At 43.2% G+C, this 18,759-nt stretch overlaps 1 protein-coding gene and 1 pseudogene across 5 annotated transcripts in view; one reads left to right on the plus strand and one right to left on the minus strand.

Annotated features, from left to right (window-relative positions):
* Window positions 1-18,759, minus strand: part of LOC117442585 (coiled-coil domain-containing protein 177-like) — a 78,396-nt pseudogene that overhangs the window by 49,976 nt on the left and 9,661 nt on the right.
* Window positions 1-18,759, plus strand: part of smoc1 (SPARC related modular calcium binding 1) — a 57,164-nt gene that overhangs the window by 34,849 nt on the left and 3,556 nt on the right. For 2 of the 5 annotated variants that reach the window (XM_034078552.1, XM_034078554.1), the window contains exons 9-13: window positions 3,656-3,848; window positions 5,419-5,537; window positions 7,670-7,775; window positions 9,225-9,469; window positions 9,953-10,006. In XM_034078552.1, the coding sequence (XP_033934443.1) occupies window positions 3,656-3,848; window positions 5,419-5,537; window positions 7,670-7,775; window positions 9,225-9,469; window positions 9,953-10,006 (717 nt within the window). The remainder of the gene's footprint in view (window positions 1-3,655; window positions 3,849-5,418; window positions 5,538-7,669; window positions 7,776-9,224; window positions 9,470-9,952; window positions 10,007-18,759) is intronic. The other 3 variants (XM_034078555.1, XM_034078556.1, XM_034078553.1) reach the window with 2 other exon arrangements.

Below are 18,759 nucleotides of genomic sequence, written 5' to 3' on the forward strand. Positions count from 1 at the left end.
GGGGGGGGGGGGGTCCGGAGAGGGAGAGAAAGAAAAAGGAAAGTAAAGGCTGAGAGGAAGGGATGGGAAGAGTTATACAATGGTAAAAGAAGAAAGTGAGAATATAGAAAAGAGAAGGCGATTAAAAATTCATTTGGCTCAGAGCCTGGAGGACGAGGAAGGTTGGGACAGCGAGCCTGTACAGCAGATGTTTTGAAGGTATCAGTTTGCCTCGAAGAAGGAATGACCACAACAACAAGAAGAGACACTCATCCACTTGTGTGGCTTTCTTTCCTTTTTATCAGGACAATATTTGTTTTCCGAAGGTTTTTGTTTCTCATCCCTCGCTTCCTGCGAAGGGAAGAGAAATGAAAGAAAGGAAAATAGAACATAAAGTGCAGAGACGCAGATATCAAAAGCAGGCAGAGGAGGCCTAGATTACATTTCAACTCCAAACACGACCGAGAGGATTGCATTGCGAGGGTCCAGCCTTTTTCCATTTCTATGTATAAAAACTATTTTCTTTTGGGAACCCTAGTGCCTGGCGCCAGCATAACCTCTGTATAATAAACAGTGCTAAATAATTTGGATGTGAAGGAAGCTTGGCGAGGAGCAGAGCCGCGGTGCAGCGCTCACAACACTTGAGAGTGAGTCTGTGCAGGGGAAAAGCTATTGGTGCGTACACACACCAACACACACTCCGCAGGTCTCTCCTGTCATCTCCAATCAGTATTGACGTTATGGAGGAGGACACAGCACTGTTGTGTTTAACATTTGTAAATCATGTCCTAAGACATACACAATTAATTGACCAATTCCTTATGAAAACCCCCAGGACTTCTTCACATTAAGAGACACATTTTAACGGTTTGTGTGGAGGCGTGTGGCGCAGTGGGTTAGCGCGTTGGTGTTGGGATCAGGGGAGCACAGGTTCAAACCCCACTGCAGTCAGCATGTCGTTGTGTCCCTGAGACCCTTCACCCCACATTGCTCCTGTTGGGATTGTCCACAGTGTTGAGTATGGAAGTCGCTTTGGATGAAAGCGTCTAACAAGTGACCTGTGAAGTGTATCTACTTGTTTTTGTCCAGCATGTATAGTCTTTATACTGCGGTCAATATAAATTAGGGCCTAAAGAGCCCAGGCCTATGAATAGGTCTGAGACTGACGGTACGTCCACACAGCAGCTTTTCAAAAATCTTGAAAATCTTGGAGCTGGGCGTGTCTGACAGCTTGGGGACCAACAACCAATCACATGAATGTCCCGCCCCCGACATACAAAGCAAAAAACCCCGGGGATTTTATGGGAGCAATATATATATATATAAACTCCCCAAACAGGCGAAACCTACCAGTTTCCCCCACTGTCTCTGCCACCTCCCTCCATGCTGGTTCCTCCGGTTTGTATCCCGTTAATAGTTCTGGTCGTAAAGAACCGGGTGATTTGCTACCGTAACTTCTCGTTTGGAATATGAGGAAATGAACTGCGGTCTGGTTCTCCCTGCTTACACGCGGTTTGATTGGCTAGCGCTTCTACTGTCAGATTTGCATACACGTGTTTGATTGGCTGGCGCTTCCAGTTCAGCTTCAAAAGTTGAACATTGCTCAACTTTGAAATCCTGGACATCTTGGAAATCTTCGCTTCGCTCCCCCACAATGCAGTTCGGCGATAAGCGAGGCAAAGTGACGTCATCCCCATTCAAAGTCAACGGGCAGAGAAGCGTTGGAAGCGGTGGAAGTTTCTTCTGAAGCTGCTGTGTGGACGTACCGAGGGGCCAATTCACAAAGAATGTATTGCATCCGGTGATCCCCAAAAACTGTACTCGATACTTTGCATCGGTTGTTTTTTACAATAGCTATTTAAAGGGGAAAACAAAACTTGCTACTACTTTTAGCTCCGTTTCTGGTCTCTACTAACTCTTTAGCTGCTGGTTTTTTTACTTTCCTGAACGTTCTTGCTGGGTCTAAAAACTATTCGATACGAGCAGTGAGACTTAACTGGCTGTCGAACCAGAAAAGTGTGCTAAAAGACACTAACTACCCGTAGAACTGGGTGGAACAATACAGATTCGGTAGATAATTGTGGGTCCGTAAGCAAGACCACTCATATAAGTAGTCATGTCTTCCAGTGTTAATAAGGACATATTGATAACAAAAATGTGTAAGGATCTGACACTTTCCACCGTTGTTGTTGGGTACAGAATATACCTAGTGCCATATTTTATTTCACAAGCTCCTTCCCGTGTTGACTCAGACGGCCACTACGCCGTATTGTTCTCATTATTCTTTGGTTACTGGAATTGTGGGAAAATACCAGCGACGCTTTGGATCTAATAGGCGGCACAATGTGAACATATAACGTAATTCCTCACTGCATTACGGGACACTTGAATGTAAAATGAAGGATGGATTAGGAGTGGTAAAAGCACACTTCATCCCCATGGTTACAAGTTTAACATGCAGCTCTGTTGTACTTGTTGTAAGAGTGAGTGATGGGCTAAATGGATGTGAATGTAAACACAAATGTGGTGAATCAAGGTGTAGCAGGAGAAAACCTGAGGGCTGTTGTACAAAAGGCAGATATGACCGATTGTGCTGGGTAAAGTTATACAACCTGAGCAGGACTTGTAAAGGTCTTATAGTGGAAACAGAAAGGTAGATGCGTCTTGATGAGGTTTGCTTGGGTACATAAGTATTGAATAGGAGACCCCCGGTGCAATTCAACCCTCTTACAAAGGTTTTTTTTCTATAATCAGCAAGGTGAAATGATAGTTTCTGCCAATGGAGGAGAACGGACTTATTGTCGGTTTAATACATACATAAATGATAATAATTGTCTACCCGTGTGTCATGTTTCCGACAAATACAGTAACTACTGTAGAGTTAGAATTCCAGTGATAACCATCCCACTAGAGATAAAGTCGGGAGTAGGCGGGGGTTAGTTGTCCGCCAATCATGATGTAGATCAGGGGTGTCAAACTCAAGGCCCGGGGGCCAAATCCGGCCCGCGACTTCATTTGATGTGGCCCCATAAGAGCTTGCAAAGAATATAATGTGTTTATTATACGGCTACATGCTACTTTACAGATGCACGTTGCCCATAAACTACATGTCCCACAATGCATCTCAAAGTTGACTTTTTTTTCTCAGAATTTGACTTTTTTTCTTCAAAATATGCATTTTTTCTTAGAATTTGCCTTTTTCTCAGAATTTGATTTTTTTTTCTGCAAATGTCTTTTTTTTCCTTTTTTTTTAGAATGTGGCTTTTCTTTTTAAATTATTTTGTGACATTCTCACTGAAGAGACTTGCAATGATTTGCCCCAGACTTCTGCTTTCAGATGTAGTTAATTATGAAGTTATTACCCTATCCGATAATAATCCAATGCAGAGGCAATAATGTAATATAATACATTATTTTATATATATTAATTATTTGTATATGTATTTTTATATAGTCTTAAAGTTACAACCGGCCCTTTGAGTGCAACCATAATGCTGATGTGGCCCACAATGAAATTGAGTTTGACACCCCTGTAGATAATCCTGAATCAGGTTTACGAAATATTAGTTACCAGAAAGTCAACAATGTTTTCTTCCTCGTTATTCTTGTGACTGATACTAATTCTGTGAGTGTATATTTCCAGTTGTGGTATTGAGTGTGTTTCTCACGGTTTTAGAGAAAGTTCCCTCTTGTGACCAGGAGCGAGAGAGCGCGCTGGACGAGGCTCGGCAGAATCCTCGAGAGGCCATTTTCATCCCGGACTGTGGCCCCGGAGGTATTTACCAAGCGGTCCAGTGCCACCAGTCCACGGGCTACTGCTGGTGCGTTCTGGTGGACACGGGCCGGCCCATCCCTGGAACATCCACCAGGTAATATCAATTCAAAAAGATCTTCGGTAACGAGTGCTTAAGACGAGTTTGATTCGAGGTGCTCTTTGAATAGGGATAGCTCAAAACATCTGACAGCAAGGTTATATATTTGATCAGAAAATGGCCAGTGGGAATGACTATTTGATGTTGTCATAGCTTGAACGTTTCTTCAAGCAAAATGCGTACATTAGAACGCTAATATGGTCACAATTATAATGCTAACGCTTGTTCTTTTTAGGTATAATGTTTATGTTGTCCGTCTTTGTTTATCATGCTAACATTATCTAATTAGAACTAATCATGAAGTATGGTCAAGTATTTCAGAGCGATCTATGAAAAAGAATTGGACTAAAGTGTTGGACCAACCAAACCGCAGACCAATATGGAAATCCCTAGAGCTAACGGCTAACGGCTAACAGCTAACAGCTAATTTAACGGTTAAGACCTTACATTTCTTGAGAGATTCAGCTGCTGCTGCCGATTCACTTGAACAATTCACTTCGAGTCGTGATGGGAAAATCATATAACTGACCATAAACACAGCGCTTGGTATGACGTTGGTTCCCATCAGCGCAGCTTTCTGTTTATCTTGATTTCAGGGAAGTGGTGGAGGCACAATGGGGTTTTTGCCAGAGCTGAAAGTCAAAGGAATGGAGATGATGCAATGTTGAATAAATGATCCTCATTGCTCATGGTTTGGTTGTTTAAAAATAGGAATATTACAACTTGAAACACAGCGTTCGAAATAGGGAGAGAGATTGAATGTTTAAAAAATCTGTCAGTGTGCACCGGTGAATAGACGAGATGTTTTTGTTTCTGAAGGGGCATCATCGCTCTCTCTAAAGAGGGTTTATGTTTTACCGTCTGAGCTGCAGACCATCAGAAAGAGTTGGCTTTATTAAAGCTTGAATGCAAGAGAACGCAGGATTTGTTTTAAATCAATTTAATAAAAGCATATCCACAGCCCCCAAGAAAAGCTAAAAGACATCCCGAACAGACCAAATTCGCATCTGCATTTCTGAGGTATTGAATGACACCCCCGAGGCGATTATTTCCTCACATAAGAATGTATTGTATTTTGGACTAGACCTCAATTTCTTTCCTCTAGACAGCAACGTGCAGAGTCATGCATCAGACATCCGTTCTTGGATCAGTGGCCTTGCAGAAAAAAGAAATGACAACTTGCTTTTACTTTGACATTGAAGAAAAAAAGCCAAATGAGACGCACATGCTCAGTTTTCCATCCTATTCATGGAGAACTGATACAATGGCCAGGAAAGAAACGAGTCATGCAACGCATAATGCCCAACAGTTTGTTATGGCTCCGAAAACAAAGTTGTGTGCACGTCACATCAAATTAATGTATTTGGCGCATATAGAAACAAAGGGTAATCGGAGTGCTTTGACAATATATTCTCCTATATCTTTGTTGTTGGGGTTTCTGTCGTCAGTTTGACGCTTTGTTCATTTATTTTTCTCTGATTAAATGTGTCAGCGTCTCCTTTGATATCTGGGGTTTTTCACACGTTACTAAGACGGGTTTATTCTTTCCTTCTTGTGTCTCATGCAGCCATGTTCCCGCTGTCCTCTCCTCTCTGTGTAACAGGTACCAGACGCCGGAGTGTGACGGCACGGCCCGCTCTCACGTCTCAGACACTGAAGACCCCTTCCTGGTCAAAGACCTGCCAGGTTTGTGTTGCTCACTTTTCACTCCAGTTATATTCATGTTTGGGATTTTAGGGAGTGTCGGAAAGATTCTTGGAATAATTTAACTTGCTCAACCCATATTCTGAAAAATTATGAAGTTGAAATATTCCCTTCGAAGTCTGTAAAAATGTTGCGTCACATAAAAAAAAACGATTGACTTCGAGACGAGGGAACTGGATAAGTCTTTTGGGGTTTTAGGACTCGTTCCTGCACAACTCGCTGACCAGAAGATGGGTTTAGAACAAGATAAATGAAAAGCGTTGAAGCTCAGAGGCTTCGCACTAACTGACCAGATAGAGGGTTTTTATTGGGAAAGGACCAAGTCACACTTTGTGGTCTAGGGTTCCCAGGCAGCAGAGATCAGAGAGGCTCTTCTGAAGCAGGGGTTGTAACCTCCTCTGCCCTCGTTCCTGCGCTGCTCGGTTACTTTGGTTGCCCCTATGTTTCCCTATCACTGCATTGTAACTCTTATTTAATTCCCCATCTGGTGAGTTTACAGAGTGGAGCATGACTCCTGACTGTGCAGCAGATGTGTGGCATGTTTTATGGAAGGTGTGAGTGTTGGGGGTGTGGTGCTGCCGAGGCTTGGGGGGGGGGGGGGGGGGGGGGGGTGTTGGGAGACCACAGGGAGTGGATATGTCTTTATGTACTGTAGAGGGACGTTCTGAACCGCCACAACAAAAAGCTCAATATTTCGTGGTCGTCACATCTGTCAAGGCCAGGGGAGAGAAGAATGCTGGAGATGGCAGCGTGTTAGCATCGTGTTGCTAACGCGTTAGCAAAGAGATTTTTTTTTTTAAGAGCTTTACACTCGTAAAAAGAAGATGCAGCTTAAAGGGGCCCTAATGCTTTTTGGGGTTTACCCTTTCCTGTAGTGCGTTCTAAAGGTTTGTGTGCATGTAAATGGTCAGCAAAGACTAAGGAAAACAGTTGGAAGTCCAAGAGTAAGCTATGAAAATGGCAAGCACAGGAAACAAGGGTATGGCAATCAGACCAAAACAAGATGGAATCTGAAGTTGGATTTCACACCGTAACCCTCGTTGGGCGGGGGTTACAAACAATAACCACCAAATCCTACTTATTGTGTCTTTAAAAAAGCAAAAACAAAATATCAGAATGTTGTCTGCTATTGATATTTAGTCAATACTCATAAATCACTAAAGATAATTAAAGTGGTAGAAACTGAAATATCTCACAGTATAATATATTAAATTACTCACAGGTATGAGCGAATGCAACCTGCGAAGATGTGCCACAGTTACATTTTGCTTTTTTCTGATATTTTTAAGCTAAATCAAGTTTGCTTGGCGCAGCTTGAGTGTGCTTTCATACGTTGGACCACACTGTGCCCTGACACCTTGCCTCAGCATACAACCATTCTGCGCTCCATAACCCCCCAATTTAACACTTGGATTAAGGCGCAGCAAGGCAGTGCTTCTCCCTGCTTGTCATGTCCTCAGAAATGCTAATTGGATTCACCTGGAGGGGCAGCAGCTCCACCTCCCACAGAACAGAAAGACGTGAGCAGAGCGCAGAACAAGGAGGCTGAGAGGAAGGGGAGGAGGGGAGAGACTGGAGCAAAATGAGACTGAAAAAACGAAAAGAATGAGAAGATTAGTTTACTACGCAGCTGCGTTTGAAGTTTCCCTTTAAGAGACACAATTAGGAGGGAAACATTTGCACTGGTTTAGCGTGCCATTAAAGCCATACATCTGGGCAATTAAACAGAGCTACCCAAGGTGTTCAGAGTTGTGTCATAAAAGTTAACAGGTCTGCACTGCTCAACAGAACTCTCTCATCACCGCACACTTCGGCCCGCCTCCCGCCATGTGCCGCGGCTCTGCTTTCTTACAAAACAGCCAAACTATGTATTCCACCTCCATTGGAAATGATTCACCGGTAATTGTAAGCGTAAGCCAATTAACAGATACACCTGGTTTGTCGCTAAGCTGCGCACAAGGTTTGCTTTCTTTCACTGAGTAACAGCCAACATCTGTCACGCTGGTTCCCGGCGTCGAGGCTTTAGAGGCACTTCGGCCTCGCGGAGCCGTAATGACTCCAATTACTCGTGGAAGGTAATTTTGATGTTTTTTTGTGTCTTTGATTTGTGCCAGGCTGCCCAGAGGGGAAGAAAGTGGAATTCATTACAAGCTTGTTAGATGCCCTCACCACAGACATGGTGCAAGCCATAAACTCACCGGCCCCCTCTGGTGGTGGGAGGTAAGTAGTTTCATGATGTAGCCCTGAATTAGTGTGAATACTGTACCAAAACATGAAGCATTGTGGGTGATTGTTTAACTCCTTTTGGGTTTTCCTCAAAATCTTTCCCCTCTGATTTTCTGAATGTAATGCTTATGTTTTAGCTCTGGCCTGCACAGCTCTTGGCACAGACTAACAGGGTTTGTGTTCACCTAATATTATAATACAACTTTATACTCCACAGTCTCCCTTATACATATTCAGTATCTGTCCGCATGTCCCGAAGATTATTTTAAGCTTCTGGAGAAATGGGAGGAATTCTAGTTTAATTATCTGGGTTTATTGAACTTGATAACAAACAATAGGCTGGTTATAGAAAGAATAATGCTGACCTTTCAGACTTCAGACTGTCTTTATCTCAGGGTCATCATTGTCATTAGACAGGCATTTTAGTGATATTCACTTTGCAGGCAATTCCCCACACCCGTTTAGAAACATGGATTTAGTTTATCACGCCGAATACAACCAGTGAAAAAATAACAATACACAGAAGGAGATAGAGAGATTTAATTTAAGATGCTTCTGATAAGCTACAATTTAATTTGTGGTTGGAGGGAATTCTTTTCACGGGACACTATGACCGGATAGATTTAAAATATTTAAAACAATTTTCTAGGGGATAACACAAACTCGAAACAGATGGGACTTGAAGGTATTTGGGATGCCATTGAACTCTTGATTTAAAAATGATTTTATTGTATTACTGTAACAAACGACTGTCAGTTTCTAACATGAACTGCCTGAAATGTCAAGATTTAAGATTTTGTCATTTCATGTACTGTACTTTTCGGACTATAAGCCGCGACTTTTTCCCCCATTTTGTTTGTACAGCTAACGGCCACTAGGGAACCTCCTAAATCTATGGATTTTACAGGTAAAATTAACCACCTTTAACTCTATGGGCTCTATGACCGGTCCGCGCCCGCCACCTTTAAGCGGCGGGCTCCAGCAGGAAAAGCTGGACGCCGGAAAAGAGTGAGACAGGTAGCGCGCCAAAGTAAAAGTGGAACCGAGAGACAGAACGAGAGCAAGACAGACGGACAATTTAGCTGCTGCGGCTTATATGCAGGTGCGCTTTATAGTCCCAAAAGTACGGTATATGAATTAAGGGCCACGGTCAAGTTATTTTATGTAAAATGTCAAATGGTGTCATGCAGGATTAATACAACGTTATTAGCCCTTCTAAAATGCACATTAAATTGTTATCTTTGGTCAATTTATGTTAACTTTCACCTTTGTATTTCCAGTTAAGTCTTGTGCATATGCTTTATAGTAGTGCTGGTGCTATAACTTATGGTGAAAAGGTATTTACTTTTTGAGCAGTTTTCACTCGAGTTATTGTACTACTTCCCTCATCATGCCAGCTTTTTAAACCTCCGTGTTTCCCCTCTGCTCCTCTTCCCTCGCCAGGTTTGTGGAGCCGGACCCCAGCCAGACTCTGGAGGAGCGGGTGGTGCACTGGTACTTTGCCCAGCTGGACAACAACGGCAGCCAGGACATCAACAAGAAGGAGATGAAGCCCTTTAAGAGGTACCTGAAGAAGAAAGCCAAACCCAAGAAGTGCGCCCGCAAGTTCACCGACTACTGCGACCTGAACAAGGACCGGGCCATCTCCCTGTCGGAGCTGAAGGGCTGCCTGGGCGTCAGCAAGGAGGGTGAGAGGGAGAGGGAACAAGGGGAGAGAGTAAAGGTCACAGAGAGAGGTCACGACCCCGGTGTGAACCTAAAGCCAGCTGGGGAAATCTTCCCTCCTTTAACATCTAGTTGGAGATGTGAATAACTAATGTTTTACAGTTAAACGGCTACTTCAAGGTCAATAAAACCTTCCTATAAACGTCAGATTGAAGATTTATGAGAGTGAAAGAGGAACATGGTTGTGCTAACATTTGTCTTTTGTTTAAAAAGTGGTGTTGTGTAAACCACAATAGAGATAACTATTTCCATTTGTTCTCACATTAGTTTTTTTTACTATTTTTTCATGTCACAGTTTGAAAACAGGTAGCTGTGCTGATCCATTAAAACAAAACAAAATCGATTTAAAGTGTGCTGGGAATATTTTATATCCTAGCATTAATTAATTTTCATTAGAAATCCACCTTCATGGAGTTGAATCTTTGTTTTCCTTTCTTCTTCTGCAGGAAGCTCAACGACAAGCGGCAGCCAAGGGTCGAGGCAAGGGACCAAACTGTCCAGTAAGACAAACGACTAAACACTTTCACTAACTTTGTCTTTAAACGCTGGGCATTGGTTATGGTGTCACGTATTAACACAGTGCATGCTGGGAAATGCAGATACAGATAGTGGACACACAGCTTTTGATTCACATGCAGAGCTTCACACGAGTAGAGGGAGGTGTGTGTCCTTCTGTATCAGCTTGGATGTGCAGTAATGTGAGGTGTGTGTGTCCACGGCTACTCTGGTGTATTGTCATCCGTCCTGCTGCAGTTTTGGACTCGGATCTTAAGTATACTTTATTATGGTTGTAATTCATAGTTACTCTTCTTTGGCAACAAGAAATTGGCCAATAATGTTTGAAAATGAACAAAAAACGACTGTTGCAAAGGAAAGTGATCGTGCTTTTATGCTGATGGTCTCTTTATCTCCGAGTCCGTCTCCTATTCATTTTAGTTTGGGCAAGTCAGGACTTTTTTTAACACCACTTTGAATGAAATTGAAGTCTACATTTATCAAAACTCTGCTCGGGATGTAACGATACCAAAAACTCACGGTACGATATTTATCGCGATATTTTCTTTGACATTTTTTTTTTTTTTACTTGCATTTTTTTTCTTTATTAAATAATAAATCTGATTTGTACGGCATTTTAGTAGGATAGTAGTATTTTAAAGTGTCAACAATATAATAATCAGACCCTGCAATAGAATAAATCAAGTTTCACTTTAGTCTTTCAAGTAACTCAACTCTAACTCACTCACTCAGCGTCATCAGGGTTATCTGTTAGGAATATGAGCACGTCCACATTTCCAGGTAGAAGCTGGGATGTTTGGGCGTTTACAAAATCCCCTGCTGTGGAAAAAACTCTCTCGCTTGGTACTGATGTTGCTGGGACAGAGAGACATGCTTTGGGCAGTGGGTCAAACTGTGCATTGCCTCTCCACCGCTTTAAAAACAATACAGTTGTTGCCAAGAAGGCGAGGCTTATTGACAGGGCGAGATATAAATATACTGTTGGTACTTGTCTATGTCTCTAGGCATGTACATGTAGCCGTGTAAATACTACACTGAACAAAAATATAAACGCAACACTTTTGTTTTTGGGGGGGTCCGAAAACCAGTCAGTATCTGGTGTGAGGGGTAGGGTTAGGGTAATGTTGTGAATTGAGTGGCCCATGGTGGTGGTGGGGTTATGGTATGGGCAGGCGTATGTTATGGACGACGAACACAGGCCACTCGATTCAGAACACTACCCTAACCCTACCCCCCCCAGACCCCCCCAATAAAGCAAAACTGCACGTTTCAGAGTGGCCTTCTATTGTGGCCAGCCTAAGGCACACCTGTGCAATAATCATGCTGTCTAATCAGCATCTTGATATGCCACGCCTGTGAGGTGGGATGGATTTTCTCGGCAAAGGAGAAGTGCTCACTATCACACATTTTTTCAGATTTGTGAACAATATTTGAGAGAAATGGTTATTTTGTGTACATAGAAAATGTTTTAGATCTTTGAGTTCATCTCGTGAAAAATGGGAGCAAAAACAAAAGTGTTGCGTTTATATTTTTGTTCAGTGTATGTCCTTTTGTGTTATCTGTTGTTTTATGTTCATGTTGTAACCTACTTGCTGCCATGTTGGACAGGTCTCCCTTGAAAAAGAGATCGATGATTTCAATGGGACCATCTGGTTAAATAAAGGTTTTAAAAAATAATCCCTACCATCAGCGTGAGAAGTATAAAAAAACAAAAAAAGATGCTACCAACTATTTAGAGATTTCAAAAAGCATCGTAAGAATACATCTTTAAAAACATCATGTTTGAGTCCTTTCAAGACTCTTTTAAAGGAACCGACCCTTTGAAACATTTGAGGTATTTTTGATCCATCCCCCTCAGAGTGATCATCGGTCTTGGATGTGCTGTTGACTCTGGCCCGGTGAGTTCTTCAGCATCGCTCTGAGGTCATGTGTTTACCCAGCAGCCTGCAGAACAGAGGCTGCATGACATCATGACCCGGCAGCGCTGCCAGGGTCACCAGCAAGGAAGAGCAGGGGAGCGTTTCTGAATCTCTCACCTTCATGCTGAGAGCTGCAGATCCTCATGCTAACACTGTGAGCGAGTAGATCATTGATGTATGAAGACAACTGGATAGAGGATGGAGGAGAGACTGTGCTTTCCCAAAGTAAGTCAATGGGAAAAGTAGTACCGCCGCTTGGCCACTATGAACATTTGCGTCAATGTCCGGCGCACTTCATGGGGGGCTTGGGGTAGATGGAGGTTTGTAAACAGGAAGGACGTGCTGAAATCGTTTATTCAACATGTTGGAATGGTGAAATGCTCAACGATAGATGTGCAGGCCAACAAGTAATGCATATATTGTATTACCTATTATTTATTTAAATCATTTCATCCAGTCATCCTAATTCCTGTGGACAGGAGCATGAGCAACATTTCCTTTCCCTTTCTGCAATCTTGTCCACGTTTATTTGTCCCACATGAAACAACACTAAGAACGCATGAATTCTCCTTCACATCTTTCCTTAAGCCTATGACGTTTCCTAAGGCGAAAATAATTTTTTTTTGACAATTCCACCGTAGCCAAGTACAGCAGAGGAAGCTGTGTGAAGAGTGTGCTGGAACATATGGCAGCATTCTGCCCTGACTACGATAGACGTTCATTGTGTTCAGGTATGCTGATCCTCAATGGCCTGGATCCCTTTGAGTCAAGCGGCCGCTGCCAGACGTTAAATCTTATCGTGCTCTGTCGCCGCTTCGGAGCGTCACTGGACTGTTGTTGGACATATTTACAGTTTACAGTATGTGCTTTTTGCTGAAAGATGTGAGGAGGAGGAGGAGGAGGAGGAGGAGGAGGAGGAGGAGGAGGAGGGGAGCACATCTGTACGAGAATCTGCACACGTGGGCAGGAGGAAAACATGTGAATACCTTGTGTGAGGGTTGAGGTGCTGCAGAGGGGGGCATCCATCCTCCGGAGAGAGCACTGGAAGCATGTTGTCTCCTTCACTGTAACAAACAAAACACAAACAGTTTAACGAATAAATCTGTGGCAATGGGTCCTGACACAACAGTTCACAATGTTCTTTTTTAAAGGTCTTAAACCCATTTAGAGACAAAAACATACTATTGAATAAGTTAAAACACATGCAGGAATGCGTGCATGGACAAACAACAAACCCAACCACAATTATAAAGATATTAGTGGGTTTATTGTGAGGGCTTACAAATATCATTGTGTGAGGATGCGTCAGCTGTTGCGTATTTTGCGGAGAAAATATAGAACGTGCTGCTTTGCAAACCAGTCCAATAACGCACCGCTTCACACGTATTTGAACATAAAAGGAGTAGTTTGGATGTTTTGAAGTGAGGTTGTTTGACAGTGGCCATCAACTGGCGGCCCGCGGGCCAAATCTGGCACGCCAGACATTCTCATCCGGCACGTGCTGTGGCGCTGGCGGAGTGGTTAGTGCGTCTCGTGAGTAATGTGCAGTACCGGAGTCCAACAGAGAGGCAGCAGCTGCAGGACAGAGAGGGTGTTTCTCAATGTTGAGTAAAGCTGCTCCAGAGCCACTATTTCAAGCATACTACGTCATCGAGTGCCGCCGAAGGACTGTTCCAACGTCCAGGATACTTGGAATTCTACCGAGCCCGGCGTACTTCGTTTGGAGAAATGTCGAGGCTGCACATGTGTAGACTCCGCGGTCTTAAAATCCCCACAATGCTTTGCGCACGGACCAATTTCCCCAAATCTGTGGCGGAAAATGTAAGGCGGGGCCTCTCATATGACGCACACTTGATAGCCTGTTCCACTCTTTGTTTTCCGAATGCCAGGAAGGATTCTTGCCTCGCTTCTGAAGCCAGACGCTCCGAAGACATGTGCTACCAAGCAAGCGTACTCGACATTGAGAAACACCCAGTAGCCTTCCCTGCCCTGACGAAAAAGTGATCCTTCGTTATGAGGCTCCGGTGACTTGACAGTACATGAGCATGCTCCACTAGCACCCCCCCCCTCAACAACTTCAAAATTCAGGGCTATATATAAAAATGGCTGGCCCCCGAAAGTGTCTCTAGGCATCATTTTGGCCCTTGGACCAATGTAGTTGGTGATCCCTGTTGCATGAGGTACTTCTCCACAGTGTGTTGGCTCCAGTACTGTAGATGCAGTTTGTAGAAACAGGAGTACGAGCAGGAAGCTAACGATAAACTTCTGTGGACAGAAACCAAAAAAAGAATCAATGTAAGCTAAGGGGACTGCTTCATTTTTCATGTTTACCTATTAAGCGTGCATTCAGATAGTCCTTTCTAACGGGGAATCAAAGCTGTCATCATCGCTCTCTTTAAAGACACCAGACTCCATTGAAATGTAATATAGTTCATGGTCTAGAGCTGCCGTGACTGTTGAGTCTCTTCAAACTAACACTTTAAAACCCAGCTGGAAGTCAAATAAATCAACTTCGAGTTAACTTTTCATACTTTTATGCAAAAGTTTAAATGCAGGGCTTTCAGTTGAAGAAGTATTTGTCACACTACTACTATAAAGTAAATGACCTGAATACCTTTTCCACACTGACTTAACTTGACTAAGTCTTTCTGCTCTTTTCTTAAGGGAAATTTGCATCGACAACAACATCAGATGGTAGACATGTTCTACTTCTTGTTTCCCGTCTGCTGTTTTCTGTCAAACTAGTCTTCTCTTTTCCCTTCCCTTCTCATCTCCTCTCTCCCCTCCTGTTTGTCCTGGCTCTGTCCATCATTAGTAGTTAATGAAAGGAGGCATTATGGGGCAGAGCTGGCTGTGGAGCTGCAGGACCATTAGAGGTTTGAGAGCCAACAGTAATGACTCCTCTCCACCAGTGTTTTAATCACTGTGACATCAGCTGCCCACACTGTGCCGTGGTGAAGGTAAAGATGTCAACAGAGAGAGCTGTGACACTGGAGACGTGTGCTCATTATGAGCTCCGGTAATGTCAAAGAGGTTGTCCAGTGTTTCCCTTTTACACATGGAGCACACAACAGGCGTTTGTCGATGTCAGAAGCGCTTTTCACTTACTGGAAATATACTCTTTGTTTAAAGGTCACCTATCATGCTATTTTTAGGCAATAGCATAGGTCTCGGATATATAAAAAACATGTCTATGAAATGTTTTGCTCAAAATACCAAACAGATCACCCATTCTAGCCATGCCTCATATCCCTCTATTTCACTTCCTGTTTCAAAAGGGCTGATTTGGGGATAAAGCTTTAAAATAAAAGAGGAGGGGTCTGAGCTCATGCGGGACCCGGCAGCTACCGTCTAAACTAAATGCTGCCGTGATGAAACGCCATATCATGGATTATCAAGGATTCTCTCTGAAACAGTCTGGAGCTCAAAGGCTTTCTCTCTTGCCGGTTATACCACAAGGTGAGTTCCTTTCTACTTCCTGCTTCTTCACACACATGCTCTCCAGTACAGGTTAGCTCTGAGTGTTAGCGATGCTAATGTAAACACCGACCATATTACGTCGAGAACAGTCGGGCATTGTTTCTGATAGCAACGTTTCTGATTGGGCCGTGGGTCCACATTTCAGATGTTACGTCATATCGGACGCAAATCTGGATCAGCTCTATTGTTCCCCGTTTTTAGAGATTTGGGTACGGAGGAAAAGAGAGAGGGTTTTATTTTCTGACGCTGCGTGAGTTCCCCGACACACCGGGGACACATGTTGATTAGGGATGCACGATATTCGTTTTTTGAAACCGATACCGATAACTTCCTGCTTATCAAGACCGATACCGATACCCGATAATAAAAAAAAAATTACGCCACTAATTATTTTAACGCATGTGTATTTTTTGTCCTCGGTCGCCCCGTAGTTTCAGAGCGCATCGAGTTTAAAATGCCATCTGCAAGCTGATGCTGACAGCCCCGCTCCTGCCGCCCGCTTGTGGCAGACCACACTTCCACGCTCACCGGCAGGCACCGACTGGCCACCGGGAGGACCGGGAGGGTGTGTGTATGTGTGGCCCGAGCGAGCGAGAGAGACCTTACGTGCATTGTTGTTGTTAGCATCTGGTGCTAGCTAGCTGCGCTAACGGATATAAGGAGCCGTTTAAATGAAAACAGAGGAGCGACATTTCGCCACAACTGTGCCGAGCACTTGACTTTATGCAGGAAGCAGACAGCGGGACATTGTACGAAAAGTCAGCACACTCAGCACGGATACATGAACATGATTGCAGCTTCCAGGCAGCTCCGGTTCGAGCATATGCCTTGAGTTGCGTGCGCACGCACACACGCACACACACACGCACACACACACGCACACACTTTGTATTGTATTATTGTCTTCGTACACTTTTAACACACCATCGTAGCGATGGCGATGTTTCAGGTGACTGATCAGGTTCGAAGTATTAGGGAGCGCTGGATTTGTGAAGAACTCCCCTCTTCCTAAACCACTAATACCACAGTACTGGCAAAACGGGAGGAGCCGAGTGAAAAACAAGCGCCCCTCATCCCAATCCACCCACACCGCAGTATTATTTTCTTTTTTTTTACCCAAAAAAAATATTGTATATTATCGGGACTATTAATACTGTTATCGGGTTTATCGGGATGACGTCATAATTCCTAATATCGGACCGATAAAGTGAGCAACAACAGTTGATGGCAAGTAGAAAGTTGTTGTAGGAATATTATTATGAGGGAAATTTGCATGAGTGTAGTTAGGGAAGGTTTTGTTTAGTAAATGAAACACTGATGGTGCAGGGATGTACTGATCCTCTCAGTTTAGGATTCTTTTGGCTCCCAACAATATGTGTGTGCTGGTCAGAAAGTTTCAAAGGGGGTAATTATTGAGGGTTGCAGAGCAAAGGGAAACAGTGTTTTCCTCACCATCACTACTGCTGTGACTCGGTCTCTCTTCAGCCTTTTCTCCCAGATTCCACATGTTCAGGTTTACCATGATTCCCAGCTCTCGGGCCAAGCGTCTTTATCGTGCGGTCCCAGGTGAGGCGAGGCGATTCTCTGGCAGACAGGCTCTGCTTTCAGTTCTTTATCACGAGTGGGGCCAAGGTGTCCGGGGAGAGGCCGGGGGGCTTTGTGTTGTTAATGCAGCAGACAGTGTCCTCAGTGACTGGGGGGGGGGGGGGCTCCGTACAACAGAGATATTTATCTGAGCTGAAGAGAGGAGCGGCATGACTTCACCGAGAGAGGAGCAGGAAATGTATCTCTGCAGTTTAAGGTGGAACAATCAGCAGTGAGAGCATATTCAGACCCTTCGCTAATGTGAAATATCTCACGTCAAACGTTATGCAGATACAGAGTCGGACCAAAGGACTGAAAGGATATCCGCAAAAAGTATGATCATTTTTCTTTGTAACATTTGAAGTTTCTGAAAGTTAAAGGTCGGGTAGGTGATTTTGGAGAAACCAGCTCGAGTGCGCGAGAATTTGAAAACACACAGCCGGAACAAATCTGCCACTTCCTCACAGAGCCCCTCCCCCAACACGCACGAACGCGCACATGACCAATGAGGGCACGAGATAAGTCTGTGCCCCGATGGAAGGCTGACAGGCAGGTAGGCCATCCAATCCGTTTAGCCGGGCCGGCTCAGATGATTGGTCGTGCTTTTTACAGCGCCACGGCTTCAACAGATGATATTTTTTTATGTATTTGTTGTCAAAGCACTTCAGATATTCATTGCTATCGGGATGTTAAGAGCATTCCATGGAATATAACAAAAAGTGTATCTCGAGCCGGTTTCTCAAATTTACCTACCCCACCTTTAATGCACCGAATTATTTTTAATCCGTCGCATAATCTTGTTTATAGATCGCCTAAAAAATAATCCCCATAGGAAAAACGGCTGGTGTGAATCCTGGAACAAGATATTTTAGTATTAAAATATCTCCATGTTTTCTACAATTCCGGTTTTCACCTAAATTAATGTTGTCATAACAAAGGATAGCAATGTTTGTTTTCACTCTTCCTCCCGATGATAGGGTCCAAGCCAAGCAAACTATTAATCGATTAATGTTTAATATATTATCACAAGAAGACATAATCAGGATTTTCAATGACTTCTCCATGACCTTTACCTAATTTTCCATGACCAAAAACATTACTCTTTCTCAGCGTGCCACTGAACATGGTTTATTTTAACATGGAACAGGAAAATAAGGTCTGCATATGAAACATGTTGTGCCTATCTAAAACAAATCCAACAGCTTACTAGCTTCTACGCTAAAGCCACTAAAATCTCTCTCCAGCAAAACACCTCGTCAGTTAAAAGCCATTTTACGCTTCATTACGATACAGTATTTATTATCATTATAGTATTACTATTTCGGCGATTACCTAAAATATAAATTATATTTGATGCAACTTTAGTTACATTTCCAAAACTTTGGGAAAAATATTGTTTCCCGTAACTTTTCCAGGGCCTGGAATTAGCATTTTGAATTTCCACGACTTTTCCAGGTTTTTAATGACCGTAAGAAGAACCCTGCATAATGATGTCAAATCCAATATTTACCCCAAAAAGCAGAATAAATTCCCGTTAGTCCCATTTTCTTACTTTTATACAAACTGTTCATAATCAGTGGGTCGATAGATTTACTAATCATGACTTTATAACATACAGTAGATGCTTATTATACGGAGCCCAATGGATTACGTTTTTTGTGTTTATAAAAAATATTGTGAAAGAAAGCCTTCCTTTTATACCGTTTACAGGAAATGTCGTTTATATGTGTAAGTTTAGAGAAGCTAAGTATTTT

Source organism: Pseudochaenichthys georgianus, unplaced genomic scaffold, assembly GCF_902827115.2.
Source record: "Pseudochaenichthys georgianus unplaced genomic scaffold, fPseGeo1.2 scaffold_444_arrow_ctg1, whole genome shotgun sequence".
NCBI lineage: Eukaryota > Metazoa > Chordata > Actinopteri > Perciformes > Channichthyidae > Pseudochaenichthys > Pseudochaenichthys georgianus.